This window comes from Dermacentor albipictus, chromosome 1 (genome assembly GCF_038994185.2).
Source record: "Dermacentor albipictus isolate Rhodes 1998 colony chromosome 1, USDA_Dalb.pri_finalv2, whole genome shotgun sequence".
NCBI lineage: Eukaryota > Metazoa > Arthropoda > Arachnida > Ixodida > Ixodidae > Dermacentor > Dermacentor albipictus.
This window is the reverse complement of record NC_091821.1, coordinates 100560116-100586674: the sequence shown is the minus strand read 5'-3', so window position 1 is coordinate 100586674 and position 26559 is coordinate 100560116. Positions and strand designations below refer to the sequence as shown.

General features: G+C 48.7%; 1 protein-coding gene across 1 annotated transcript; it reads right to left on the bottom strand.

Annotated features, from left to right (window-relative positions):
• Positions 1-2082: 2082 nt before the first annotated feature.
• On the bottom strand, positions 2083-21867 carry LOC135906172 (uncharacterized). Its single transcript, XM_065437427.1, has 2 exons — positions 18944-21867; positions 2083-2979 (listed from the first exon to the last, which is right to left on the bottom strand). Exons 1-2 carry the CDS (start codon positions 21860-21862, stop codon positions 2443-2445), a joined length of 3456 nt encoding a protein of 1151 aa, XP_065293499.1. The 5' UTR covers positions 21863-21867; the 3' UTR covers positions 2083-2442.
• Positions 21868-26559: the final 4692 nt, after the last annotated feature.

Genomic DNA, 26559 nt, shown 5'->3' with positions numbered 1-26559 from the left:
ATTCTTGGAGCAGTGCAGCAGCTATAGGGGCGCTATAACGTAAAACTATTCCAAAATGTTTTTATTCAAATCTCCTGACGTCAAACTTGCGTAACCGCCGATGCAAGCATCGGGCGGTCACCCGCAGGGTTGTCTGCACAGACCACTCAAAAGCTCTCCACGTTCATAGGAGGTCACTTTTGTTTGCTTGAAAAACGAATAACATTGCCTACATTGAGCGGCTTGTCTTATATAATTGGCTGTCAAGTGGCGAGGAGCACGCTCAAGTGGAGAGGGATTCGATGGGGCCGAGTCACTAGCTGCACTCAAAATCGATAACCGGATGAAAAGGGCGGTGCCGGCGTCTGCGATTGGTCCGCTTTCCTTTATTTAGCTGGCGGTACGTGGCTTGTCGAAAATCACGGCGACATGCAACAGAAGGTTAAGAATGCCGCTAAAACGAATCCTCAGCAAAGAAGAGTTGGCAGTACGAGGTCTTAAACGTGCCGAAAGTGTTCGAACACGTCACACGGACACCCAAAAAGTTTTATTATGCGCAAATAAACCCATGCTCTCCGGCAGGTGCGAGTAGCCAGTGCCTGGGCGATTGGGAGCAGCCATCTTTTATTCCTTTCGAAATGGGGCAGCCTGCGGCTATTCAGAAGAAAATTCAGTTTTCTTCGCCATATTAATGCATCTTCAACGCGTACACGTCAATTTGACGCGGTGAGTTTTTGCAGTTTTGTGACGTCGCGTGACAGGCAGGTGAATTGGGTGCAGCCGGAAAACTTTTACCCAATAGCCGAGGGTTGATCGCGAAAAGCATCGAATCGGAAATAACTATTTTTCTTTTGTTTGGTCTAATCATACATATTCAGTGTGTACACGTCATATCAGATGGGGAGGTATCGCGGTTTTCGTGACGTCGCGCGACAGACAGGTGAAGTTGGGGTGGTTCAAAAAAGTTTTTGACCGATCGCGGAGGACTGACTGCAGAATTGGAATAGAAAAGTTTGGAATAGTTTTACGTTATAGCGCCCCAGGCAGGATGGTAGCACACGCTGACATCAGCACACACTTGTGAAGTGCGCCGTTGCATACCGTCAGCGCCCGTGCAGAGCGCAGCTCAGTAGCTACTGCTGAGGGCAATGGCGGCGTCGGTACGCGTGCTGCTCACTGTAAAGCAACACATCAGTCATAGGGGAAGCCTAAATTCGTTCGTTGTACATGCAAATTCGTTGTAAAGTGTTTGTTCTAGAAGTGTTCCTTATACATATGAAAGATAGGAAATCGGCCGGGATGTAACCAATCATTCGTTATACAGGTCATTTCGTAGTGGAGACGTTCGGTTGTATGTATTTACTGTTCCTGTATCTTCTGTACTTTCAATGCCAGTTGCCCCTTTCTAATGTATTGAGAATTCTATTTTCGCTATAATGTGTCGCTTACTTCATCGCATTCATCATTGTAATGTTCTTACTGTACATATTTTTATATTCTTTGTGTATTTTTTCATATTCATGTACCTACCTTCTGTATTTTTGTTGCTAATAGCATCATTTAATGTATGAATAAATGTATTTGTTTGCTTTGATGTTTCCGTCCACACATAGCATTGTTTGTTTTATTTGTTTCACTGCGACGTGCCTGTCCTGATTGCACCCTGTTACGCTCTGCAGTATGTAATAAATACTTTCAATGCGAATGTCTGGTGAAAGATTCACGAATGACGCAATCCCCCAAATATCGCAGTGCATCTTTCTCGGGCGTTAGCATGAGTAGGTCGTGATTGTTTTCGTCCTTACATCATTAACTGCAAGAAGAACAAAATAATAACTCTTCATGATATAAATTTCTGCAGTGCCAGATCTCTGACGCGTTATATTTATAGGGTGAGTTGTTTTTCCTTAAATTAGATAAAACATTGACAAAAAGCGCGCTGCAAGTGCGATAAAGTGCACTTTCAAGCAGCGGCATGAAAGGGAGTGCAACTTTTGCATGAATTGGGAACCGCAATATATATATATATATATATATATATATATATATATATATATATATATATATATATATATATATAATCTTATGCAGAAAGAGGCTTTCTTCGCTTCGCACATTCAAGGTTCCTAAAGCGCGAAGATTGAAAATGAGAAATGGAACGAATTGCATTTGACAATGTACGTATTTCCCCTAGTTATAACACTATAGACCATCTTCTAGGATTGAATAGAATGTCAGCGGCATTCTCGCAAAGCATACGAAAGAACTCGCAAGATGCACCTTGAAACATGTGTAGCCAGAGGAATCCAGTGCACGCACTCGTTTGCAGTGTTCTTAACTAAGCGGGCCACCTTTATACCGTCATGGCTTGTTCATACCATCCCGGCGCTTTCACACCCTCTCGCCGCCGAAAAGAGAATAGCGTACAAAAGGAAAATCCCTGTCTTCCTCGCAGCACTCAGCCTAAGGTTGTTGCAGTGATCGCACTCTGGTCACTGAAGAGACGCGCATAGCGGGCTGCACTGCAATGGGGGCGCTCGCCGCCACAGGCACGGTCACCGCCGGTCTCAACAACGTTGAGGGCAGCGTACGCACGGAGTGCGTGCTGGACACGCTGGCCGTGGAGATGGACTGCTGCAGCTGCGGCATGGCGAACGCGTACTGGTATGCACCAGCAGCCTGGCCGGTAGGCACAGCGTATGCGACCGTCTGCGTGGTGGCAGGAGCGGCGGCAGGTGTGGCTGTTGCGTACGCGACCGGTTGTGCCCCCACCGGTGTGGCAGCAGGCATGGCAGCGGCGTACGCAGCGGGAGCAGCGGTGTAGTAGTAAGGCTGGCCGGCGGCCGTTATGTAGCCCGCGGCTGGGTAGCCCGCTGGGTAACCAGCCATGGGAATCCCGAAGGTGCCGCCGGCTGGGTTGCCGTAGAAGTTGATGGTCATATGTGCTGTGGCGGCTTGCTGGTTCTCGGCTGGGCCCGTTCCTATGGGACTCGCGGCGACCTGCGCGTAGTCGCAGAAAATAGTGAGAACGTTAGAGCCTTGCGTTATTGTCTTGGGTTGTGGAACGTGCTGAACGCGTCGGCAACACTAGAAAAAGCCAACATCGTACGAGCCACGATAAGCAGCTACAAGGAGTTTGCTTTTGGATAGTAACAGTCCCAATGCACCACGCATAAGAGGTTGGTCGGTGGATGTTGACTTGAACAGGGCCGCCCGTTGTTTTCCGTAAATGGAGCTAGGAAAGTGATGAAGGGAGTTATAGTGCAACAAAAGACACACTGGAAGGGGAAGCGGATACAAGCCCTCGTATCAGAAGAGCAATGCCTATGTGCGGGAGTTAAGAATTGCACTTTTGCCTCATCCTGGGGGCATCCGAGGAGGAAGATCTATCTGTACAGTTCAGCAAAATACCAAGATGGCATATCAGTTCTGCGGAAGCCTGCAAGGCATAGGAAAGTTCATGAAAGGGAAAGTTGACACCGACCCGTCTTGTAGCACGAAGCTAAAAAAGAAACCCACACGAGTTTCTCAGGTTTTGGTCTCGGGTTCAAATCCAGGACCAGGACGAATTTTGACGCGAAATGTCTTTAAAATCGGTCGGAGGTGTCGCTTGCTCAAACCGCATGTAACGAAAGCATGCCATAACATTATCGTTAATATCTATGGAGCTGTACTACCCACGCGCCTTACTAAGGTATCGTTGTGTAGATAAAAGAAGCCATTACTCGATCATGCATGTGTCGCGCGCACAAATGGCGCGGTCGTGGTGCCACGCATGACGCATTAGGAGCTAAAATTAGCCTCTCGATCGGCTCTCACAGAGATAGCTTGTCATTACGTTTGTCGATCCGAGGTGGGGTGGACACATTTAAGAGAACTCACTCACCCATAGCAGCTATATACCATCAAACTCAATCTTGTGCTTATCAGAAGTTATAAGGCCTACAAGTGTACAATTTTTTTTATAGAAATATCCCGCGATTACTTGGCTATGGCGCTTCCACGCTCAACACGAAGGGTCGAAAATATCGTGGAGGGACTCGGGCAGCACAAGAGGATGACAATCCAGGGTTCCACTGGCCTAAGCAGCCCGCCGTGCTTGGTCGAGGAGCCCAACTTCGGTCTCCTTTTTCTCGCTGGCGAGCCAGGTCTCCCAATGTTCCGTTCTGAATTTTCGCGCCGGAATGTGAGGCGTATTAATTTTGGGTGGCCTGAGCTCGCATTCTCACGTAATGTTGGCGAGAGTTGGCTGGCCTCCACACCACGGGCAAGTGCCTACGTATGCGGTGGAGTGGACAGCATGTTTTAACCGTAGATGCGGGTATGTATTTGTCTGCAGGCGGCGCCACTCATACGCTTCCCTTACACCTAGCTGAGCGTGTAGCGGGGGGCAGTGCTGTCTTTCTCAACACTGGTGTTCTAGGATATCCCGGGGTGTGTGGGGCGGCTGGGGGGGGGGGGGGAGGTTCTGGACAGGGGACAGCCGGTCGGTGAGTAATAGCGTGACTGCAATGTGTCCCGAGAACCATATGATTCTGTGTTCCTGGTTTAGTGTTGCACCTAAGAGTCGGGCAACACACGCAGGAACGCGGCCTCTAGTGAAATAACGGCACGCTATATGAGAGTCCGTGAGGATATAAGATCCCTGCCTCATGGCTTCCTTGGTTTTGATTGCGAGGGCGACCGCTAGGGCTTCTGCCGTGTTTGCCCAGCTGGTCTTGGCTGAGGCGAAGGTGCCTGGCCTGCGGACCGAGTCAATGGTGGCCAGAAATGACATGAAGAGACTAAGGCAGCAAGACAGTGGACTATCCAACCTCTTTGACCACGGTGGAACGTGTCCGTCTCTATAAGGAGCGCGAGCGTATGATATTGAGGCAAGCGCCGGAGCCTGTAATAGTTGGGTTAGGGCATGACATAGATGGTAGCTGGCCCATTCCGTCGTCCAACTTATCCACGCTGAGGACGTTGCTGTAGGGAGAGACTTGTTCTCATCGAGAACGAGGAATATGTGATTTATTTACAGTATCTACATGGGGGCGAACGTTACAGTTCATCAGTCTAGCATGACTGAAACAGGAATGCACACTGAATAGCCGACGCCCGCTGCTTAAATGCACTCTGTCCTCCCTAAATCCCTAGGTAAGGCAAAACGGCCGTTCAACCCTCGACCGATGGGAGCGTCCAAAGTCACCGCCGCCGACCCGCCTTTGAGGGGGAGGGTTTACACACTCACTTCCGCACAGGGTTCACTGCCCATGCCGAGGTGAGAGGGTTCTCGCAGACAAGGCTCCTGCCCCGAGCAGACGCCTCTTGATCCCACTGTTGACTCCGCAGACAGTGGCCGCCACGTCTGTCCATTGACTGACGACTTCTAAGACCCGTGAGACGGTGCCACAAAACGTATTCCAGGAATTCCACCGCTTCAAACAAGCCGTGACGGTGACGGCGAATCCACTAACAATACATGGTCCGCCAACTGCGTGTAGACATCCCGGCGACGCCCGGTTGGGGACGCGGCGCATTGTGGTCCTTACAAAGCGAGTCCTCGCAGCAGACATGGTGGCTCCAATGGGCTCGGGACTGACGTATTGTCGTCCTTTCAAAGCGAGTCGCCGCCGTAGACATGGTGGCGCTGTTCGCCTGTTGACTCTAGTGTTCCTGTATATGCTCCCGCAGGGAGCAGAGTTGCGCATAGGTCCGCCGTCGTGATCCAGCTCTGCAGCGAAGCCCCTCCTCGCGCGCGCAGGAGCCAAATGCCGCGCAGTGTTCCGCCTTTTTCTCTAGTGGTCGCGAGCTACAAGGGCCAATTGTTCGCAGGCGCTTAGCAAAGGGCACTTCTTAATACAAGCTACGCTCGAATGAGTCATTCGTGCAGTTGGAGGGGGTGAGCTTCCAACCAACCGAAATTTTGTAGGTACCTATGTAAACACGCATATACAAACACACACATGAACGTACAAATAGGGGGTAGGACTGCCTTCGATTCCCCAAAATAAAATACTCCCGTGGCTCGAACAGCTCCAAAGTTCACTCGCAAACGCGCAGTACGTTGCCACAAAAGGCGGTGCAATGATTTTCAGCATGCATATGAAGTTGTCTTATCATTGTCAGAAAGCAAGAAATGTTTTAAAGAGTGTTTAAAACTTCACACACGTAAGCTAGACACTTAGCCCATTTTGGCTGCCGAAACCAGCCGATTAACGACCGTCGCCAAGAGAGCTATCGTGCCTGCAGTTATGTCAGTGACCGTTAACAGAGCGTCATTTATCACTAACCATAGTTCACAACAGCTGCACGTTTTCGATACATGCGGCGCAGACACAGATTTAAGCGCATTTCAAATGTTCACATTCGCACATTTTAAGCAACGCTTACTTTTACGATTCATTCATACCTCAGACTAATCAGCTGTATAGTAGCAGCAAATCTGCAAGTAGAAAAAGATTCAAGATGCAAGAGCTTCTAGATCAAATTTATTTCATACAAGGGAATGCATGAACGGCTGCTGGCAGCAGGCCAAGTGTGCTGGTTCTTGGAACCTTGGGGGCAGAATTCAAAGAAAATGGAAAGGCAACAAGCTATTAATAGTAACAACAGGTTATTTTTATTGCCCTAATCAAATCAAGATGGCAAACTTGCAGAGTAATTATTCACACAGTGCAGACTGCAATCTGACAACACATTTTTGGCATCGTACTGGCACAATACAAGTGCCTGTACGATGTGTTTCGTATCACTTCACCAAGGTCCTTGACTTCACATCGTCGAATACCGCACCTGAAACCCGCAGCTGCTCCTCTCAGCGCACGATCGGCGGTCCGCTGATTGCATTGGCGATGGCACTGACGGAAACGACGAGTTCGCATGAGTCGGCGATGCGCCCGTAAAGTTGGCTTCGCAGCCGCGCGGATCATTTGACGTCATTTTTCGCGCTCGGCCAATAGCTGTGCGAGCGGCGCCGGGAAAGGTATGCGCAACTCTGCTCCCTGCGGGAGCATATACAGGAACACTAGTTGACTCGGCAGTAAATGGCTGAATTAGGCTGATAAATGAACTAGGACCAAAAAGTAAAGAAGCTCTGGTGAAAGCAGTGGAAAGAACTTTAAAAGATAGACGAATACCAGACAGCTGGCGACAAAGTAGAATGAATTTGATTTATAAAGGAAAGGGGGAGAAAGACAGAATTCACTCGTATAGACCGTTGACCATTACATCGGTAATATACAGGCTAGCAATGCAGGCAATCAAATTAAAGCTTCAAGCATGGACAGAGAATAATGGCATTTTGGGAGAGCTTCAGAATGGTTTCAGAATAGGTAGGCGTTTGGATGACAACTTGTTTGTTCTTACTCAGTGTATGGAAATATCAAAAGCAGAAAGCAGACCGTTGTATGTGGCCTTTTTAGACATTACAGGAGCCTACGACAACGTGGACCGCAACATATTGTGGGATATCCTGGAAGGGGAAGGCTTAGGTAACGATTGTATACAGCTTTTGAGAGAGATTTACCTAGAAAATACCGTTTGCGTTGAATGGGAAGGGATGAGGAGCGAAGAGAAAGTTCATATCAACAAGGGACTGAGGCAGGGGTGTCCTTTATCCCCGCTGTTGTTTATGATGTACATGGTGAGGATGGAGAGGGCGCTAGAAGGAAGTAATATCGGGTTTACTCTCTCATACAAACAGGCGGGTACAGTAATAGAGCAGCAACTCCCAGGTTTATTTTATGCGGATGACATTGTGTTGCTAGCTAACAAGCAAAGTGATTTGCAACGTCTGGCTAATATCTGTGGACAGGAAGGCAACGATTTAGGCTTGAAGTTTAGTGTTAGAAAATCAGGTGTTATGGTATCCAATGAAAACAGTGAACAGACAGTGGAGATACAGGGCCAAGAAATACCTCGGGTAACAGAATATAAATACCTTGGTATATGGATAAACGAAGGCAATGGATATATGGAAACACAGGAAAAAACCATAACAGTAAAGGGGAAGAGAAATGCAGCCATAATGAAGCACAGAGCGCTATGGGGATACAATAGGTACGAGGTCCTCCGAGGTATGTGGAAAGGTGTAATGGTTCCCGGACTTACTTTTGGAAATGCGGTTGTTTCCTATAAATCAGGGGTACAATCAGGACTCGACGGGAACCAAAGGTCAGTGGGTCGCCTCGCATTGGGCGCTCACGGGAAGACTACAAATGAAGCTGTGCAGGGTGATATGGGCTGGACTAGTTTTGAAGTGAGGGAAGCTTGCAGTGAAATTGAGTATGAAGAACGGCTGAGGAATATGGAAAAAGTAAATGGGCTGGGAGAGTGTTCAGGTATCTGTACAGGAAGAACATTGATTCACAGTTGGGGAAAAGAACTAGGAAGCTTACCAGCAAGTATGCGGCCTGTAGGGTGGACAACACAACAACAAAGGTCAAGCGGAAAGTCAGAGAAGCTGAATTAATCTCATGGGTGGCGGCAATGGAAAAGAAACCTGCCATGAGTAACTACTTAAGAGGAAAAAACGAAATCAGGAAAGAAACCATTTATGATAACTCAAAGGGAAGCTCATTAGTTTTCGAAGCGAGATCAGGATGCCTTAGAACACGTACCTATAAAGCGAGATATAAGAAGGAAGAAGAAGCATGTGCTTGCTGTGGTAAAGCTAGGGAAACTACGGAGCATGTTTTATTAGAATGTGAAGACGTCTACCCAGCGGTCGATTTAGGCACCACTGGCCTCCTTGAAGCCCTTGGGCTCAGAGGGAGCAGTGGTAAAGCAAACATGTCCGCAATAGACATTAGTAAGAGGCGACTGGAGGATTGGTGGAAGAAAAGTAGGGAAACGACAAAAGACGGAGACGTACAAAAGCACAGTTCGCAATAGGGGATCAGAAAATTTGGGCGTGGTAGTTCATAGTGTTTTTTTTTCTTTTTTCATTGTTTAACCTAAGTAGAATATTAGGCAGTATAGTAGCAAGAGCTTGGTGGCGCAACCCACCGCCCCGTTCCAAAAGGGACGCTCATAACATCCATCCATCCATCCATCCTCGGCGCATTGTTGTTTTCACAAAGTGAGTCATCGCAGCGGGCCAGGCAGGCTTCGTCGGTCGCTTCTCCTCTAGTTCGCCAGCCCCTGCAGCCCGTTCGTAATAAGCCCCAGCCATTTACGAGGGCGTCGGGGGAGCGCGGGGCAGTTTCGGACGCCACCAGTAGAAGGGGTCATTTCGTTACGCTAGTGCCCGAGCACTCACTACAAAACAAGCTGGCCCACTATTAGTATGGAGCAAGTAACGCCGCAAAATTAGACGTAGGACTTCCACTAGCTGTAAAATAAGTGAGGCATGTAATCTTTCTAATGAGTGAATAACGGTAACTTCTGTATTTCGTTGCGTCATTTTCATCCTAACGCCCGTACACCTTCTGCAGCACGCACAAAACGTTTTGCATACCCGTCGTGGCGGCGTCCCTGTTGCAGCTTAACCGATTTTTTTTTCAGCTGCGCAGCTTCTTTCTGGGAAACTCATGTGGGTTTCCTTTGTAGCTTCATGCTACGACACGGGTGGACGTTAATTCTTACTTTTAATGAAAACATCAATATATTCGCGCTACTGATTGCGTAAATTCTGTAGGTTTTTCTTTTTCTTTTCGAGTGCAGTTTGGCACATCTACCCTTACGTAACATACGTTCGCACGGAGTGCATCTTTAATCCCTGAAGAAAAAAAAATTTCCAAAAAGCTACTTTCAAGACGGAAAGAGGTCTGACGCTCATGTCCCACAGAGGATCGCGTACTACATCGCTTACCCCAGGCCTTGTTCTGGTGTCTTTAGTAGCAGAATGGAAAGAATTGTCTTCACTGAAGAAACTAGGCAGGTGTAGAGGGGGATTGTATGAATACATAGTTTAATGATTGATTTAAAGATAAACCACAGCAAGCCAACCAAAAGAACTAATTTTCTGACTGAGTGAAACTCAGTCAGAAACGGGCAACGAAACGGCATGACAATAAATGCATGAAGACGGTATGAGGACAAAGGGATGACGAAGAGTGTATGCAAATGATGGTGTGACGACTACTGTATCACGAACACTGTATGACGACTATGGCGTGACGAAGTTGGTGTGACGACGACGGCATGGCGAGACTCGGGCGGCGAAAACGGGAGTGACGACACTAGAACGACCTCGACGGCCTCATGACAACGGCATGACAATAAATGCATGAAGACGGTATGAGGACAAAGGGATGACGAAGAGTGTATGCAAATGATGGTGTGACGAGTACTGTATCACGAAGACTGTATGACGACTATGGCGTGACGAAGTGGGTCTCTCTGGAAGGCTTCTTATAAACCCTTCGAGCACTGGAAGTCGCGTCATGTTCGACCAATCGGAGAGTCCGCTCAGATGACGCCACTTTCAGCCAATGGTTGGCGCCCGTATCGCGTTGTCACACCCGGCGGCTCTCTGCGGTCTTGCCTCGCAGTGGTGCAATGCGCTTCTTCAAAGGAGGAGAAGGGAAGGGGCGCTCATGCTCCATTGTCCGAGGGTTCACCTGCTCCCGGTGCTACGGCCCCTCAGCGGTAGCAATTGTCTTCTTCAAAGGTGATGAAGAGGTACGCTTGGGCCTTCCCGGCACGTCTGGCTGTCACGGCGCATTACCGCCGTCTTGGTTTGCACCTGTCTTGTGGCCTTCAACTTGTTTGCCTGGGCGCTCCTCTGGAATGTGCTTTCCTGCTTCTGCATTCCTCAATTAGCTGTGCTGCGTTTCGAAGTGGTTTGGGGAACTCGAAGTAATCGCAGGAAACAGCTCCATATCTAACAGCTCGTCCTCGCACCGGTTGTTCTGAATGGCCGGTGAACTCAATTCGCTGGCCATGAGAAGCGCTGAAAGAAGCTGCAGGGTACTGGGGTCGAGCCTCGTTTGACAACCCTCGGGATCCTGGGCCCTGGAGAACATACGTCAAACAAACCAAACAACACAGCGCTGCACCACGCGTAAGCGCAGGCTCTTCACCCCTGACTCGCCAGGCTATTACTGAGTCAAAATCAACCCTGATCTTTTAGTTCCCCAATTTTGACAAAACAGTAGTAACCACCCCTCCAAACAGCTATGCATTTCTCCTCGATTGCCGACAAGACCAGACTACTATTGTTGTTGCAAAACAAAACGGTCGTTGGCGATGCAAACAACAAATGAAAACAGCCGAACATTACTTAAGTGGCCTAACTACACGAACAGCATGTTTTCAATCTATCGCAGTGGCGTACTTATCGCACGTAATGGTGCCACTGAACAATCTGGTCAACCTCACAAGTACGTAATCACAAGCGCACTAGCCTTGTGGTCACTAAACAAAACGCGTACTTGCGTTGTAGGCAAACTTTTCATTTACGCTTACTCACGTTTCTTCCCTGAAAGTCCTACAGGACACGTGACAAAAACGAACAATTAAACTTGCGGGACTTACACACTCCGCAGAACCCTTAAAATAATGCGTCTTTTAATAACTCGTTCCACGCATACTTATCAGAGAAGTCAGAATACGGCTGCCCTCCACACACACTAGCAACCCAGTCATAAAGTCTGCTTCCTTCCGTCCACACAGGACACGCGCTAATGGAACTAAGAACGCTCCTCCGTGCAAATCATGCACTCACTGAAAATCTACGCGCTTAACCTTAGAAAATTCAACACTTAAAAAGAAAGAAGGTTAAATAACACACGCGCTTTACCATAGGCCTCTGAACGATAACCTTGACCCTCAGGTTACTCACACACACAAAAAAAAGCCTATCTACTTATTAATGAGCATCTCGCGAGACTACGTGTTTACACAAACGCGTCTTTCAAATCTCGGAGCTTTCTCAAACCAAAACATAAACAAAGCTCATACCTTACACGTTGAAAGAAATCCCAGTCTCAAATCGCGAAAACATTCCGATGCTTAAAATAACAAACAAAATAACACGTTTTACTTCTACGGAAGCTCTCTTGGCCTCCCTTTCCAAACGCTTATGTCTGACTCACTTTTGAGTCGTACCCGAGGTGGGCGTGGTCTCAAAGCTACTCTGGCTGCCGAGAGACAACAAAACGGCTGATTTACTATTAGCTCCCCCAAGACGTTACGGTCTCCTGCCAATTTGCGTCCTGGCGCCCCGCTTTCCTCACAAACTCGATTGACCGCGTCGCTACTCCCCACCTGGTCTCGTCCTGCCACCTTGCGTTTCTTCGAACTGCACGCTGAGCTGTGAAAAGAACTACGGAACGACGAGGAGATTAACTGCCCCGTGCCCTTTGTCCGCGTCCGTGCAGAACATTCTTCGCGGTCCCCCTTTGACCTGTGGCTCGCTCGTTTTGGATGCGTCAACATCGTCCGTGACGACCGCACCTTTTTCCTCGCGCCCTGCCCATTTGGGTTTCTCGCCATCTTTGGCGGCGCGACATTAGTTACCGTCTTTCGGTCTTTACCGCGCTTCTTTTTACGGCGCTTTCTCTTCGCACTCACTTTCATGTCGCCTTCTCGTGCCTCGTGCTGGCCGGTACACGTTTCGTCGGCCCGGATCGGCCTCTTACCCGCACAGTCTGAGTGATTCTCACTTAAATCAACACTCTCTCTGCCTCGACTGGCGGACAGCTCAACCGACTCTGGCACAATACAGCAGGCTTTACTCGAGTTAGACAACTCGCACTCTTGCGAACTGCCCTCTGCTACATTGCCCAGCTCACGCTGTGCATCGGCACACAGCCCGTCGGTATCGATCGCTGTCTCACGCGCACAGTCCGAATGATTAACAACTGAATCATCCCTATCTAGGCCATCTAGACTGGCGGAGAGCCGCACCGATCCCTGAACAATGCAGTTGTTCTCTCGTGGACTACGGAGCTCGCCATCCCGAGAACTACTCTCAACAGCATCGTCCAGTTCGCACTTCACTTCTTCACTTCACATGGGTGCTCGCCTCTGTCGCGCCAACAGTACCCTTTTCTTCGCTAGCAACCTCGCTAACATTACCAGCGACGCACACGCTCGGTAACTGTGCCAATTTGTTCGCAGCTGGCCTAGCTGTCTCTACAGTCATCTGTTGGCACAGCACCTCGTCGCTCTCCTTGCGGCCTTTAACGGCCTCTGTTGCCACTAAGGCATTGTTAGCAGCTAGCCTTTTCCCTTCACTTATGACTCTGCACCTAATCTCACAGGCACTACTCTTTTCGTCGGCTTCTGGCGAAAATCCGCTCGATGCTGCCTCATTCTCTCTGTACTACCTACAGAATTCTCAGACAGCCGTTGTCTCTGTGCCAATAACTGATCACAATGCTGTATCTCTTTGATCAGTGCTGCCTTCTCTCATACTTTTGCTCACGCTCAAGCTTACGTTCCTGATACTCCCGTTTGCGTTCATTCTCACGTTCGTGACGCTCACACCTAAGAGTAAGTTCTTGAAGCTCCTGCTTCCGTTCATTCTCGCGTTCTTCACGCTTACGCTCACTCTTAAGTTCACGGCGCTCCCGCAAACGTACACGTCGCTCACGCTCTCGTGGTTCCTGTATCACCTCCCAAGCAAGCTCAATGCTTTTGTCATCATTGCCACTATCTTGAATCGCCTTTATGATAGCTGGCGTTTTCATCCGTTTGTCCGCCTCAACTCCCAAATCGTCGCACACCAACAACAAGTCTTAACCTCGTCAACCTTCTAAGATCCATGGCAGCTGCCCCGACAGGTGGTTAAAACTGTTTTCCTTAATTAATTTGTGCAAACACACAATGCATCAAACTCCCGATTCCCAGAACTATCAAAATGAACACACAACATTTGAGTCTGGCGAATTAAAAGGAAAAAACCACGCGCTCACTTACGGTTGCAGCACCCTGCCATCCGGTTCATTTGTCCGCTGTTCCCGGTTCCTCCGGACACCCTGGGTCGAAGGCTCGCTCCTTCTTCGCTACTCCCAGTTTCTTCGGACCTCTTTCGACGAAGGCTCTCTCTTCTTCGCTCTTACCGGTTCCTTAGGATCTTTCTCGACGAAGGTTTATCCGTAGCGCTGGCACCAGCTGATGCATTCGGAGGCGATCTCACCGCTGCCAACCAGATGTAGGGGTTGGAGGACGGGACTTCGGGATGAAAAACCAAACTTGGGAGTATTTATTCTACATTATATACAAGGAGGTGAGAGTCAAGTAACATTTGTACAGTCATTACGGGCCGGCAGCAACTCGGACGCTGCGGCCCGCGGCAAGAAGTTCGAGAGAGGTGAATCAGGGAATCAAGGACTTTTTGGTCTCTCTGGAAGGCTTCTTATAAACCCTTCGAGCACTGGAAGTCGCGTCATGTTCGACCAATCGGAGAGTCCGCTCAGATGACGCCACTTTCAGCCAATGGTTGGCGCCCGTATCGCGTTGTCACACCCGGCGGCTCTCTGCGGTCTTGCCTCGCAGTGGTGCAGTGCGCTTCTTCAAAGGAGGAGAAGGGAAGGGGCGCTCATGCTCCATTGTCCGAGGGTTCACCTGCTCCCGGTGCTACGGCCCCTCAGCGGTAGCAATTGTCTTCTTCAAAGGTGATGAAGAGGTACGCTTGGGCCTTCCCGGCACGTCTGGCTGTCACGGCCCATTACCGCCGCCTTGGTTTGCACCTGTCTTGTGGCCTTCAACTTGTTTGCCTGGGCGCTCCTCTGGAATGTGCTTTCCTGCTTCTGCATTCCTCAATTAGCTGTGCTGCGTTTCGAAGTGGTTTGGGGAACTCGAAGTAATCGCAGGAAACAGCTCCATATCTAACAACTAGAACGACCACGACGGCCTCATGACAACGGCATGACAATGAATGCATGGAGACGGTATGGACAAAGGGATGACGAAGAGTGTATGCAAATGATGGTGTGACGACTACTGTATCACGAAGACTGTATGACGACTATGGCGTGACGACGACGGCATGGCGAGACTCGGGCGGCGATAACGGGAGTGACGACACTAGAACGACCACGACGGCATCATGACGACGGTATGAAAACCAATGCATGAAGACGGTGGCATGACAACGGTATGAGGACAAAGGGATGACGAAGAGTGTATGCAAATGAGGGTGTGACGACTACTGCATCACGAAGACTGTATGACGACTATGGCGTGACGAAGTTGGTGTGACGACGACGGCATGGCGAGACTCGGGCGGCGAAAACGGGAGTGACGACAATAGAATGACCACGATGGCATCACGACAATGGTGTAACAATTAATGAATGCCCGACCACTGCATGACGATGACTGCGTGACGACGACGGCATGACGAGAGTCGGATGAAGCCTGAATGAGGACGATGCAGCGACCACGACAGCATCACAACCACGAGCACATACGCAGTGGCCCAAGTTATCAGACAACTTCGGCCACGGGGTCAGCGTAGAATGCGTTACGACGACGGCATGACGAGAGTCACATGACGAAGCTGGAATGACGAAAGAATCCGGTTAGAGTCGTCACTGGAGAAAGGTTCCTTCCCGAAAGCAGTCCGCTCGCGCACATCTGCGAAGTTTACTCTAACCGATACCGCACGACGCAATGCAACACTTATTGCATGTAGGAAGGAAGGAAGGAAATCAACTTTATTCAGGTCCTACAGGCCACGAGAGTTTTGGGCTCTCATGGAGTGGGCGTCTCCCACGACGGAACCGGGAGGTTGAGTTTCCTGGCGGCGTCGTGGACCTGCTGGACGGCCCAGAGTTGGGTAGCGACTTCTTCGCTCCGGATTGCTTTTTCAAACTTGCGCTTGTCCGGTTCGGAGTTTATGTGAGCTTGCGAGCACGGCCAGAGTAAATGATATACGTTACGGGATGTATTGCAATTGGTGCAATAAGACTTCTCGTAGAGCTCAGGCATGTAATGGTGTAGTCTGTTTTGCGTGGGGTATGTGTCTGTTTGTAGCATTCTGAGTGAGCTCGAGTGAGCGTGCGGTGTGGCGCGCTATACTGTCTACGTTGTAGGTAGTATTGCACTGACTATTGCGTCACTGCCCCCTCATTATGGGAAAAACTAAATCTTTTCTAACTTTCAATCCCGTCCACACAGAGTGTATGAAGCAGAGCGCGTCCGTTCTGCTGTTTCCTGCTTGACATGCTGCTTCTCCTTTATCCTTCCTTTATCGGAGTCGTAAGTGACTGGAACAAAGATCCCACGAAAGGCGCGACCACCTTTATACCCGCTCTACCTGCTTCTATACCTGAATGAACATTACATACCTGCTGAACATGCTCAGTTCAGCCAATGGGTGCGACGATGAAAGTCCGGCTGTGGTGTAAGTTCGGCCACAGTTTGTTGAGCACTTGTTTCGCCACACCGCCGTCAGAGCGCTACTTGCATAGCTACCACCACATCTATTCGTGTTAACCTGCACGGGCCCTTTTATGAATTATTGTTCCAATCGAAGCGATCGCCTAATGAGATCGTTAAGGCTTAAAGTTAAGGGCTTTTATCACTAAGCCAACCACGAAGCTCGCGCTCGGCTGGTACTACAATACGCGCAAACTTCTTTGGGCGATGCCACGCAGCACGAACAGCTGCAGCTGCGGCGACGGCTGCGAGAGTTCCGCTCCTGCGGAGGCACATATAGAAACAAAAAAAGACAACCATTCGACTCTGTGAAGATGGAATGGCAGCGAAAGCTGACGACAGTCAAAGCTATCAAACGAAAAGCAAAATGCTTTCGCTACCAATCCATCTCCATAGAGTGGAATGGTTGCCCGGGCTCGCGATTGTCGTTTTCGTTCAGCAACGCGAGAACGTTCTTCGTCAATGGTCGTTTGGTGCCGGCACCGTTTACATTCTCGTTGCTGTTCCTTCCGGCGCTCCTTGTACGCATGTTGTTCTTCGGGTGTACGGACTATACGTGCCCGCCCCATCGATAACGCAGCTGTTTTTAACGCCTATACCTCTCCTGTTTATATACTGCGATAACCTTGACGTCACGCTATTTTTTCACGGCGAGCGTTCTAATGTGTTCCGCATTGTGACATCTGCGCCGCCGCACTACACCCGTACGTGATCACAAACAAAGCAAACAATGAAACCCATTGTAAATGGGTTTGTTAGAAATCACTAAGACCATTTCTGTTGCCGGACGCCGAAAAAACTACGGAAGGTTAGTCAAATATACAGCTTTCGCTGTAAAATAAGTATGCAGCAAAGTGTGGCCGAACATACTACAGTGGGACAATCATCCTTGCATCCATCGCCTGAGCTGTGCATGCCCAGCAAGTTGCGCTGATTGTGCTGTCAACCACGCGCTGCAGTGATCGCGTTTCAGTTGTCCGCGATAGTGGCGTGTCACGGCACCGACAGTACTCTATAACATTGTCTAAAATTCTCTGTAAATTCTCTGTACATTCTCGCGTAACATCGCGTTACTGTGTGAATTTTTCTTGTTTTTTCTCTCTCTTCCTTCTCCTTTTATTCCCTTTACCCCTTCCCCTAGCACAGGGTAGCCAGCCGGTATTTACACTGGCTAACCTCCCTGTCTTTCCTTCCCTTTTGTCTCTCTCTCTCTGTACATTCTGAAAGTATAACGGGCCATAGCCACAGTAAAGGTAGTAAAGTGCACCAGAGTGAATGATTATATGGAACGCCTCTTCTAGTTCTGTCGAATGAACAGATGGTAGTCCAGCCTCTTTCCTGTCTTCTTGTATGTTTCCTAGGTGCGTCTTTTTCGGATGATATTTTCTTTAATAAAACGCCTCTTCTTATGGATCTTAACACACTTGAAACTGAAAAATGATTGCTTAAATTGCTTAAATTGCATTACAGCAAAATCTCCACAATAAGACGTGGGGTGACCATGCCTCGACTCCAAGTTGATTTCCACATGATATTTATACTTTATTTTTTCTTGATAACTAGATTACCTCATGCTCCTACGGCTGCTCATAGGAACATGGGCATAGGAACATGAGTGAGCATGGGCATAGGAACATGGGCATAGGGCTATGGCTATGGTTGCGCTGCCCAGCCATAGGACCATGTTCAATCACCAACTCGCCCAGCTCCCTTGGTGGTCTACTTGCTCTTGCACATTTATTGTATTATGGGGAGTGTTCGAAATTTTACGTAGAGGTTTCGGAGTTTTCTTAGTCGATTACGTTCGTTATTAAATTGACCTATTTTTACTCCTGCTCGTTCCAGAGTGGCTGATATGAGTTCTCTAAAATGTTGTCTTTGTAACCATGCGCAGCCAAATTGAGAATAACAGAATGCGTCCTTTCTATTTATTATAATTATAATAATAACAATAATGATTTATTTTGTTCCTTTTTTATTTTAAACACAGCATGGTGCATATTTCTTTGCTCTGTGTACATCATTTTGTTTAATGTTTTTCTGCATGTACATAACTTCCGCACGTAAAGAAAGTAAACATCGTCGCTCTATCTATCTCAAATGATATAGCCGTTTTCCCTTGCGCCATATACTGTCTGTGCTCCAGTAGGGTCTTAATCAACGAGTTACCGGTTGGGATTCAAGATAGCGTTGGTTGCTTGGAGAACAAAGGTGATTTCTTAATTTACAACTATTTGCAACAATTTTACAACGTTGCAATCGTCTAGAATTCACACACCTTTGACCGTAATTGTTTAAGATGCAAGTTTTTATGCTGAAGGGGTGATATGCACATTAAATAGTGAATAATTCAAAGCTAAGCTCAGAGTTAGTCTAGCATTTTTTGCAAAACAGTATGGAGGCACATTTCGCGCAAGATCCATATTTTTATTTGTGGGCTTTACTGAGAGGTAATGTTTCTTCATTCTCTGCACTGAGCTTGTGATCACTGCCACCTAAAGTCACTACTCTAATGTCAGCCCTCTACAACAGCGCATTGGTGCCTGAGATCGTTCGCGAAGAGCCCACACTCTGTGCAAGACAACTAATTGAGTACGGAGCGTGCACCTTTGCATGCTAAGAAAAGAAAAAAAAGTAATTTGGTTACCGGTGGTGCGGATGGAGGCGTTTGCACGACTAACGGCACAGGTGGCGGCTGCACGGCGACGGTCGGTGGCGTCGTCAGGACAGTTGCCGGCTGCGTGAGGACCGTCGGAGGTGGCGCCACGACCACTGGCGGTGACGTCACAACAGTTGGTGGCTGCACCAGAACGCTTGTGGGCGGCACAACTACGGATGGCTTTGAAGGCGCAAGTACGACCGCAGGCGAAGACCCTACATGGTGAGTTACGGTCGTTGCGGCCGTTGCAGCCACCATGGTGCCGGACGAACGGCGGCAGCTGTCCGGGCCGACAGCTGTGTGCGAATCTACTCGCTGCACCGTTAGGGAACTACGAGGGCTGTGCAGCATAACTGGGACAGTGGGAACGCTCAAGATGCAAGACGGCGAATGCACCGGTGCGATCACCGCAGGCTGTGGCGGATGGTAGTGGTGGTAGTGTTGTTGACTGTGGTGGTGGTGGTGGCACACGGTATTCCCAGGCAACACCATTGCAACAGGGCTGAAGGTCGTTGATGAGTCTATTCTGCGGATGTTCTGCAATGGGATCCTCGACAAATATGATGTGAAGGAAGTCTGGCGCACGACAGACGGACTGATGAACGTGTAGGGATCGTAGGTGCGGGTTGACTGAGACTGGTAGACCACGCGACGTGTGACTTCGGGAGGAGTCTCCTGCTGCGTAGTAAACGACTGCGTAGTAAGCGACTCTGCCGCAGAGCTCGACTCCTCGTACAGTTCTACTCGGCGCTCTTTTGACTTTCTTCTTCTGGTGCGGAAGAAGTATTTTGACAGCACGAAGCAGAATGGTATGGCGATTATGGCGGTGAAGGTGGCCAGCATTAGCGACGCCCAGTAGCCGACTAATTCGAGGACATAAACGCAGACCACGTCCATGAACGATGATAGGATGGAGCGCAGAATAGAGCAGCGCCCACCACCTGTGCTGGCCAAGGAATTAACTGCGTTCACTAGCTCTTCCACGAAACGGCCGAAGTAAAATGGCGCCGCACGAAGCAAAGCTTTTTCTGCCTCAGCTCTATTTAGCCGGACAGCGGTATGGCTTAGTCTGGACCATGTCCGCAAACTGTTTCTAGCGTTTTTCTTACAAGATCTGACGGACTCTAGCTCCGAGAACGACGCGTCTGGCACACATGACTCATCGTGTAACGGCACCATGTGCACGCCAGCAATGAAAGTGTCTTGGTTAGACCCAGATGGGTTTTCGTACGGCTCGTAGTTTGTTAGTGTTCCCGCACGTTGGAAGAAATATCGTCCCTGAGATGTGTGACGAGTCAACTTTGGGCTTAAAATGATACTCGAAATCGAGTCATTTTGGCAATTTCCCATTATCTTGGAAGGTGTGATCTTAGATAACAGAGAGCTGCGGTTGCTTGACGGCCAGAGCCGTTCTAAAGCATCGTCCAGAACGGAATACCTTTCGTCCATGTAAGACTCGCAAAGGTAGCAGTAACCGAGCGTACTAACAATAGTCAGATACATAGTGGTGAATATGGAAATGACGACAAACATGCCAAAAAGAAAAGCAGTAGTAACAAACAAAAAACCGATTACGTGAGACAGGTTGCTCCTGCGTTGCGGTTTTACTGTCCTATCATGAACAGCGACTCCCATCAGCAAAGTAATCGTCAAGGCGATCAAACAAACCAAGAGGAATATATTCAACCAGAAAAAATCATCGCGAGCCTCCCTATAAAGGGTGCCGAAAGTACCCTTGCTCTTTTCGTACTCGTCGACAGATTTTTGGAGTCGATCGATGCTTTCAATGGAAGCTAGCACCGTGCTATCATCGCTTGCCTCAGCCACGAAAGTGAGGTCGCTCAAGATCTCTGAAAGTTCTCGGCGGTACTGGACGGTAGAGACCGCCACTGATCTCACAATTTTGTCGAAAAGTTGCCCTTGCATATGACGAATACGGGCACAGTGCTCGGCGGGCGCACTTGATTTCTCGGGGAGCCAAACGTCACCGTCGGCAAGCTGCACGTTATTGAAATGCGCCTTTTCAGTGCACTCCGAATCCAAACGAAATAACGGTACGTTGTCGTCTGCATTCGAAATTTTCGCGACGAAATCCCCAAATGCCTGGCCGAAACCATCCCCGAGTACGCGTTGCACCTTCGGTATCCGGCCTGAAGCGATACTCGCTTCAGTCACTGTCAAGCGAAAAAATTTGCGCAGGTTGTCGAAAGTCAAGACGTAAACTGCTGGCACTTTTTCCCCCGCGCTGTCGGCGAGAGCACCGCGGCATCCGATGAGAAAAACCAGGAGAACGATCATCACGATGAGCATGGTGGAGACGGCGATGACGCAAAAAATGTAAGCGCATGTATTAGACTTGGCCACGTAGTGCTTGAACGTGCCCGTACACAAGATGTACAGAACTTGTATGATAGCCGCAATCATGAAGATGCTGAAGAAGATGACCACACCCCACAGGAAAGTGAGAAAAAGGTTCACACCTCGCTGGTGATATGTGACGAGCTCCTTGACAGCCCCAGCGTCCGGGTTCTCGGCGGCCTCTTCGAGCACGTACGCGTCGTCGGGTGAGTCGGCAATGCCGCGCAGGATAGCGGTACCGATGCCGGACATGAAAGGGCACGGGGACCCTGCGTCGTCGGCGCTGTAGGTCTCAATAGTGGCGCTACTGTTGCCGTCAGTCTGGTTGTGCGTGGATTCCGAAGCAGCAGGAGATGCCCGCCACAGTACGAGAAGCACAAGCGTCAGCCAGCGTCCGCTCCGGCTTGCAGTTCTGAGTGTCATTTGGCTGACCACGCTGTGACGCCGAACAGGGACCAATGGCTCCAAGGACGACTTCGCCTTTACAGCAGGAGCAAAGCAAGAACATGCATGACGCAGAGAAGTTAATGAGGATGACCATAAAGTCATTATACGCGTGCTGCTGCTGATGATGATGATGACGAACCACACTGACCTGCCAAGCTATTCTTCTTCTTCTTCGAACGAGCTAAAATTTGACCTCAGGCTAGCTTGGCCTACGTTAGAAAATCGCAATTTTTAAGCGATTCGCATTCTTTGCAAATTTCAGGTATTTTGAACCTGCCTGCCTGCACATCTATCTATCTATCTGTCTGTCCTACAGTCGTCAAGCATTAATTGGCATACCTTGCTTCGTCGTGATGCGGTCGTGGTCGTTTTATCGCCGTTACTGCAGCTTATATAATTATGGGGTTTTACGCGCCAAAACCACTTTCTGATTATGAGGCACACCATAGTGGAGGACTCCGGAAATTTTGACCGCCTGGGGTTCTTTAACGTGCACCTAAATCTAAGTACACGGGTGTTTTCGCTTTTCGCCCCCATCGAAATGCGGCCGCCGTGGCAGGGATTCGATCCTGCGACCTCGTGCTAAGCAACCCAACACCATAGCCACTGAGCAGCCACGGCGGGTGTCACTGCAGCTTCGTCATCCCACTCTATTCATGCCGTCGTCGTCACACCATCGTCTTCAAATACTCGTCGTCATAGCGCTGTCGTCATGCCGTCGTTGTCACACTGTCATTTTACCAACGTCATCACTTCATAAACGTAATCCCGTTGTCGTCATGCCGCCGTCATACTGTCTCTGTTGTTCCGTCGACGTCATTCGATCCTTCTCTGTCATTCCAGCGTAATCATGTTATCATCACTCAATTGTAATTATGCCACCGTTGTAATGCCATCGTCATTGTGTCAATGTCAGAAAATATTTGGCACGCTTTCGTTGTCATACCGTTGTCGCCACGCCGTCGTGATCGCCATCTTCGTCACACAGTCATCAACCATTCATTGTCATACCGCCGTCGTGAAGCAGTCTTGTTCTATTGCCGTCACTTCACCGTCATCATCCGACTCTCTACATGTCGTCATCGCCACGCCATTGTTGTCATAGTCTTCGTGATACAGTGGTCGTCATACACTTCTCGTCATCTCATCGCAGTCATACCGCTGCCATGCAATCGTCGTAATTGCGTATAGTCGTCATGTATTCACCGTCATACCGCCATTGCGATGTCGTCATGGTCGTTCCATCGTCATCTTTCTAACTTCATCCTAATCTCACCATGCCGTCGTCGTCACACAGTAGTCGTCATACCATTGCTGCCATGGCGTCGTTGTCACGCTGTCGTTTTACCATCGTCATAACTTTAGAAACATAATCCAACTATTGTCACACCATCGTCGCCATACTGCCTCCGTCGTTCTATAGACGCAATTCCTTCTCCGTCATTCTAACATAACCATGCTTTCGTCATTGAATCCTGATTAGGATCCCGTTGCTATGCCGTCGCCGTCATTGCATTTGCCGTCACACAGTCGCTGCCATGCATCCATTATCATGTAGTCGTGGCTGCGCCATCGTCGTCATTCCAGCTTCGTCATCTGGTTGTCGTCATACACTCGTCGCTATTACATTCTCCTCGTGCCGTCATTATCACGCTACCATTGTCATATCATCGTCATCATTTTGGAATCTCCATCTCAAGGTCGTCATGCCGGCGTTGTCATGCCGTCTTTGTTGTTTAATCGACGGTATTCCTTCCTGATCCCATCGTTGTCGCTGCGCCTTCGTCATAGAGTCGCCGTCATGTTCATGGGAGAGTGCTATGTCAAAGTGGGTCCATACCGGATAGCTGTAGGCCTCATATAGCCGAAGCATCGGAAGTCACAGAATGGCCACCACATACCATTAAATTGGAATATAGGTCGCACCGGAATATAGGTCCAGCCCCCCAAACTTCAATTCTAAAAAAAATGAAGAAAAAAAACGGTGTATAAGACGGGAGTCGACTTTAAGTAAACGTGACGTCATCAATACAATATGTCGCAACATTGCCTGAATGCTAATCACACTGCCATGGAAAGTCATCGGGAGATAGGTTCTGCAATAATTTTTACTGATTACTTGAGGTGGCGGCATAGTCCTTCTCTCTAGTCTGTCATCATCATCATCATCATCAGCCTGGTTACGCCCACTGCAGGGCAAAGGCCTCTCCCATACTTCTCCAACAACCCCGGTCATGTACTAATTGTGGCCATACCCTGCCTGCAAACTTCTTAATCTCATCCGCCCACCTAACTTTCTGCCGCCCCCTGCTACGCTTCCCTTCCCTTGGGATCCAGTCCGTAACCCTTAATGACCATCGGTTATCTTCCCTCCTCATTACATGTCCTGGCCATGCCCATTTCTTTTTCTTGATTTCAACTAAGATGTCATTAACTCGCGTTTGTTCCCTCACCCAATCTGCTCTTTTCTTATCCCTTAACGTTACACCTATCATTCTTCTTTCCATAGCTCGTTGCGTCGTCCTCAATTTGAGTAGAACCCTTTTCGTAAGCCTCCAGGTTTCTGCCCCGTAGGTGAGTACTGGTAAAACACAGCTACTATACACTTTTCTCTTGAACAGCAGGTTGCCGTTATCCCTCATGATCTGAGAATGCTTGCCAAACGCACCCCAGCCCATTCTTATTCTTCTGATTATTTCCGTCTCATGATCCGGATCCGCCGTCACTACTTGCCCTAAGTAGATGTATTCCCTTACGACTTCCAGTGCCTCGCTGCCTATTGTAAATTGCTGTTCTCTTCCGAGACTGTTAGACATTACTTTAGTTTTCTGCAGATTAATTTTTAGACCCACTCTTCTGCTTTGCCTCTCCAGGTCAGTGAGCATGCATTGCAATTGGTCCCCTGAGTTACTAAGCAAGGCAATATCATCAGCGAATCGCAAGTTACTAAGGTATTCTCCATTAACTTTTATCCCCAATTCTTCCCAATCCAGGTCTCTGAATACCTCCTGTAAACACGCTGTGAATAGCATTGGAGATATCGTATCTCCCTGCCTGACGCCTTTCTTTATTGGGATTTTGTTGCTTGCTTTATGGAGGACTACGGTGGCTGTGGAGCCGCTATAGATATCTTTCAGTATTTTTACATACGGCTCGTCTACAGCCTGATTCCGTAATGCCTCCATGACTGCTGAGGTTTCGACAGAATCAAACGCTTTCTCGTAATCAATGAAAGCTATATATAAGGGTTGGTTATATTCCGCACATTTCTCTATCACCTGATTGATAGTGTGAATATGATCTATTGTTGAGTAGCCTTTACGGAATCCTGCCTGATCCTTTGCTTGACAGAAGTCTAAGGTGCTCCTGATTCTATTTACGATTACCTTAGTAAATAGTTTGTACGCAACGGACAGTAAGCTGATCGGTCTATAATTTTTCAAGTCTTTGGCGTCCCCTTTCTTATGGATTAGGATTATGTTAGCATTCTTCCAAGATTCCGGAACGCTCGAAGTAATGAGGCATTGCGTATACAGGGTGGCTAGTTTCTCTAGAACAATCTGTCCACCATCCTTCAACAAATCTGCTGTTACCTGATCCTCCCCAGCTGCCTTCCCCCTTTGCATATCTCCCAAGGCTTTCTTTACTTCTTCCGGCGTTACCTTTGGGATTTCGAATTCGTCTAGACTATTTTCTCTTCCATTATCGTCGTGGGTGCCACTGGTACTGTATAAATCTCTATAGAACTCCTCAGCCACTTGAACTATCTCATCCATATTAGTAATGATATTGCCGGCTTTGTCTCTTAACGCATACATCTGATTCTTGCCAATTCCTAGTTTCTTCTTCACTGTTTTTAGGCTTTCTCCGTTCCTGAGAGCATGTTCAATTCTATCCATATTATACTTCCGTATGTCAGCTGTCTTACGCTTGTTGATTAACTTCGAAAGTTCTGCCAGTTCTATTCTAGCTGTAGGGTTAGATACTTTCAAACATTGGCGTTTCTTGATCAGATCTTTCGTCTCCTGCGATAGTTTGCTGGTATCCTGCCTAACGGAGTTACCACCGACTTCTCTAGTCTGTACCACTCCACAATTTCGTTGTAGGAGGTCATTCTGTCCTTGGTTTCCCACCACCACGACGGGTCGACCGCAGTAGCAGTGGCACGGTTGGTTAGTCCTCGCGCCGCCGCGTTCGCCGTTTCATTGTGGTTTGCGTCGCCGCGATCCGACACATCGCTGTCTATTAGCCCCGAGAACGAACACGAGCGGCGCTGCGAGCGCCGCTCGCGTGACGTCAGGGCACGGACTCGCGCCTGTCGTCTGCTACAGTTCGTGCGTTGTACGGGCGCTTTCTGCGGTGTTTTCGTTTGTTCGCCCTCGTTCTCTCTGCTTGTATACTTATGGTGGTCGTCTCAAATATATTTTTATGACGTCTTCCTTTGCGAACATTTATTCAAAGAGCTAATTTCTTAGACAACAATGCAGCTCTCGAAGGCAATGCTACAGTGCCAGCCGAAGCGACGCAGACCAGCCCATTGCGGGTTTTTCATACGCGGATAGACAATCGCAAAAGCATAGCCTATAGGAATCCAGTTATGATACCATACCTGCCGCGGTGCAACAAGTATGTCACAAAGCTGGCTATATATGACTTCTACAGCAGTTACGTTGATTTTATTCCGCTAAAACATGTTTGCTCACGACGAGTAGTTCATGGTATAATATCGAATTTTTGCATTTCCTCACAGAAACGCTCGGCAGTAGCACGGTGACTTAACTAATACTGGAGCTTAGATT

Coding starts and splice junctions, on each gene's coding strand:
- LOC135906172 (XM_065437427.1), bottom strand. CDS start 21,862: ATGACTTTATGGTCATCCTCATTAACTTCTCTGCGTCATGCATGTTCT. Junction 2,980..18,943: donor CGCCTCCATCCGCACCACCG/GTAACCAAATTA, acceptor GACTACGCGCAG/GTCGCCGCGAGTCCCATAGG.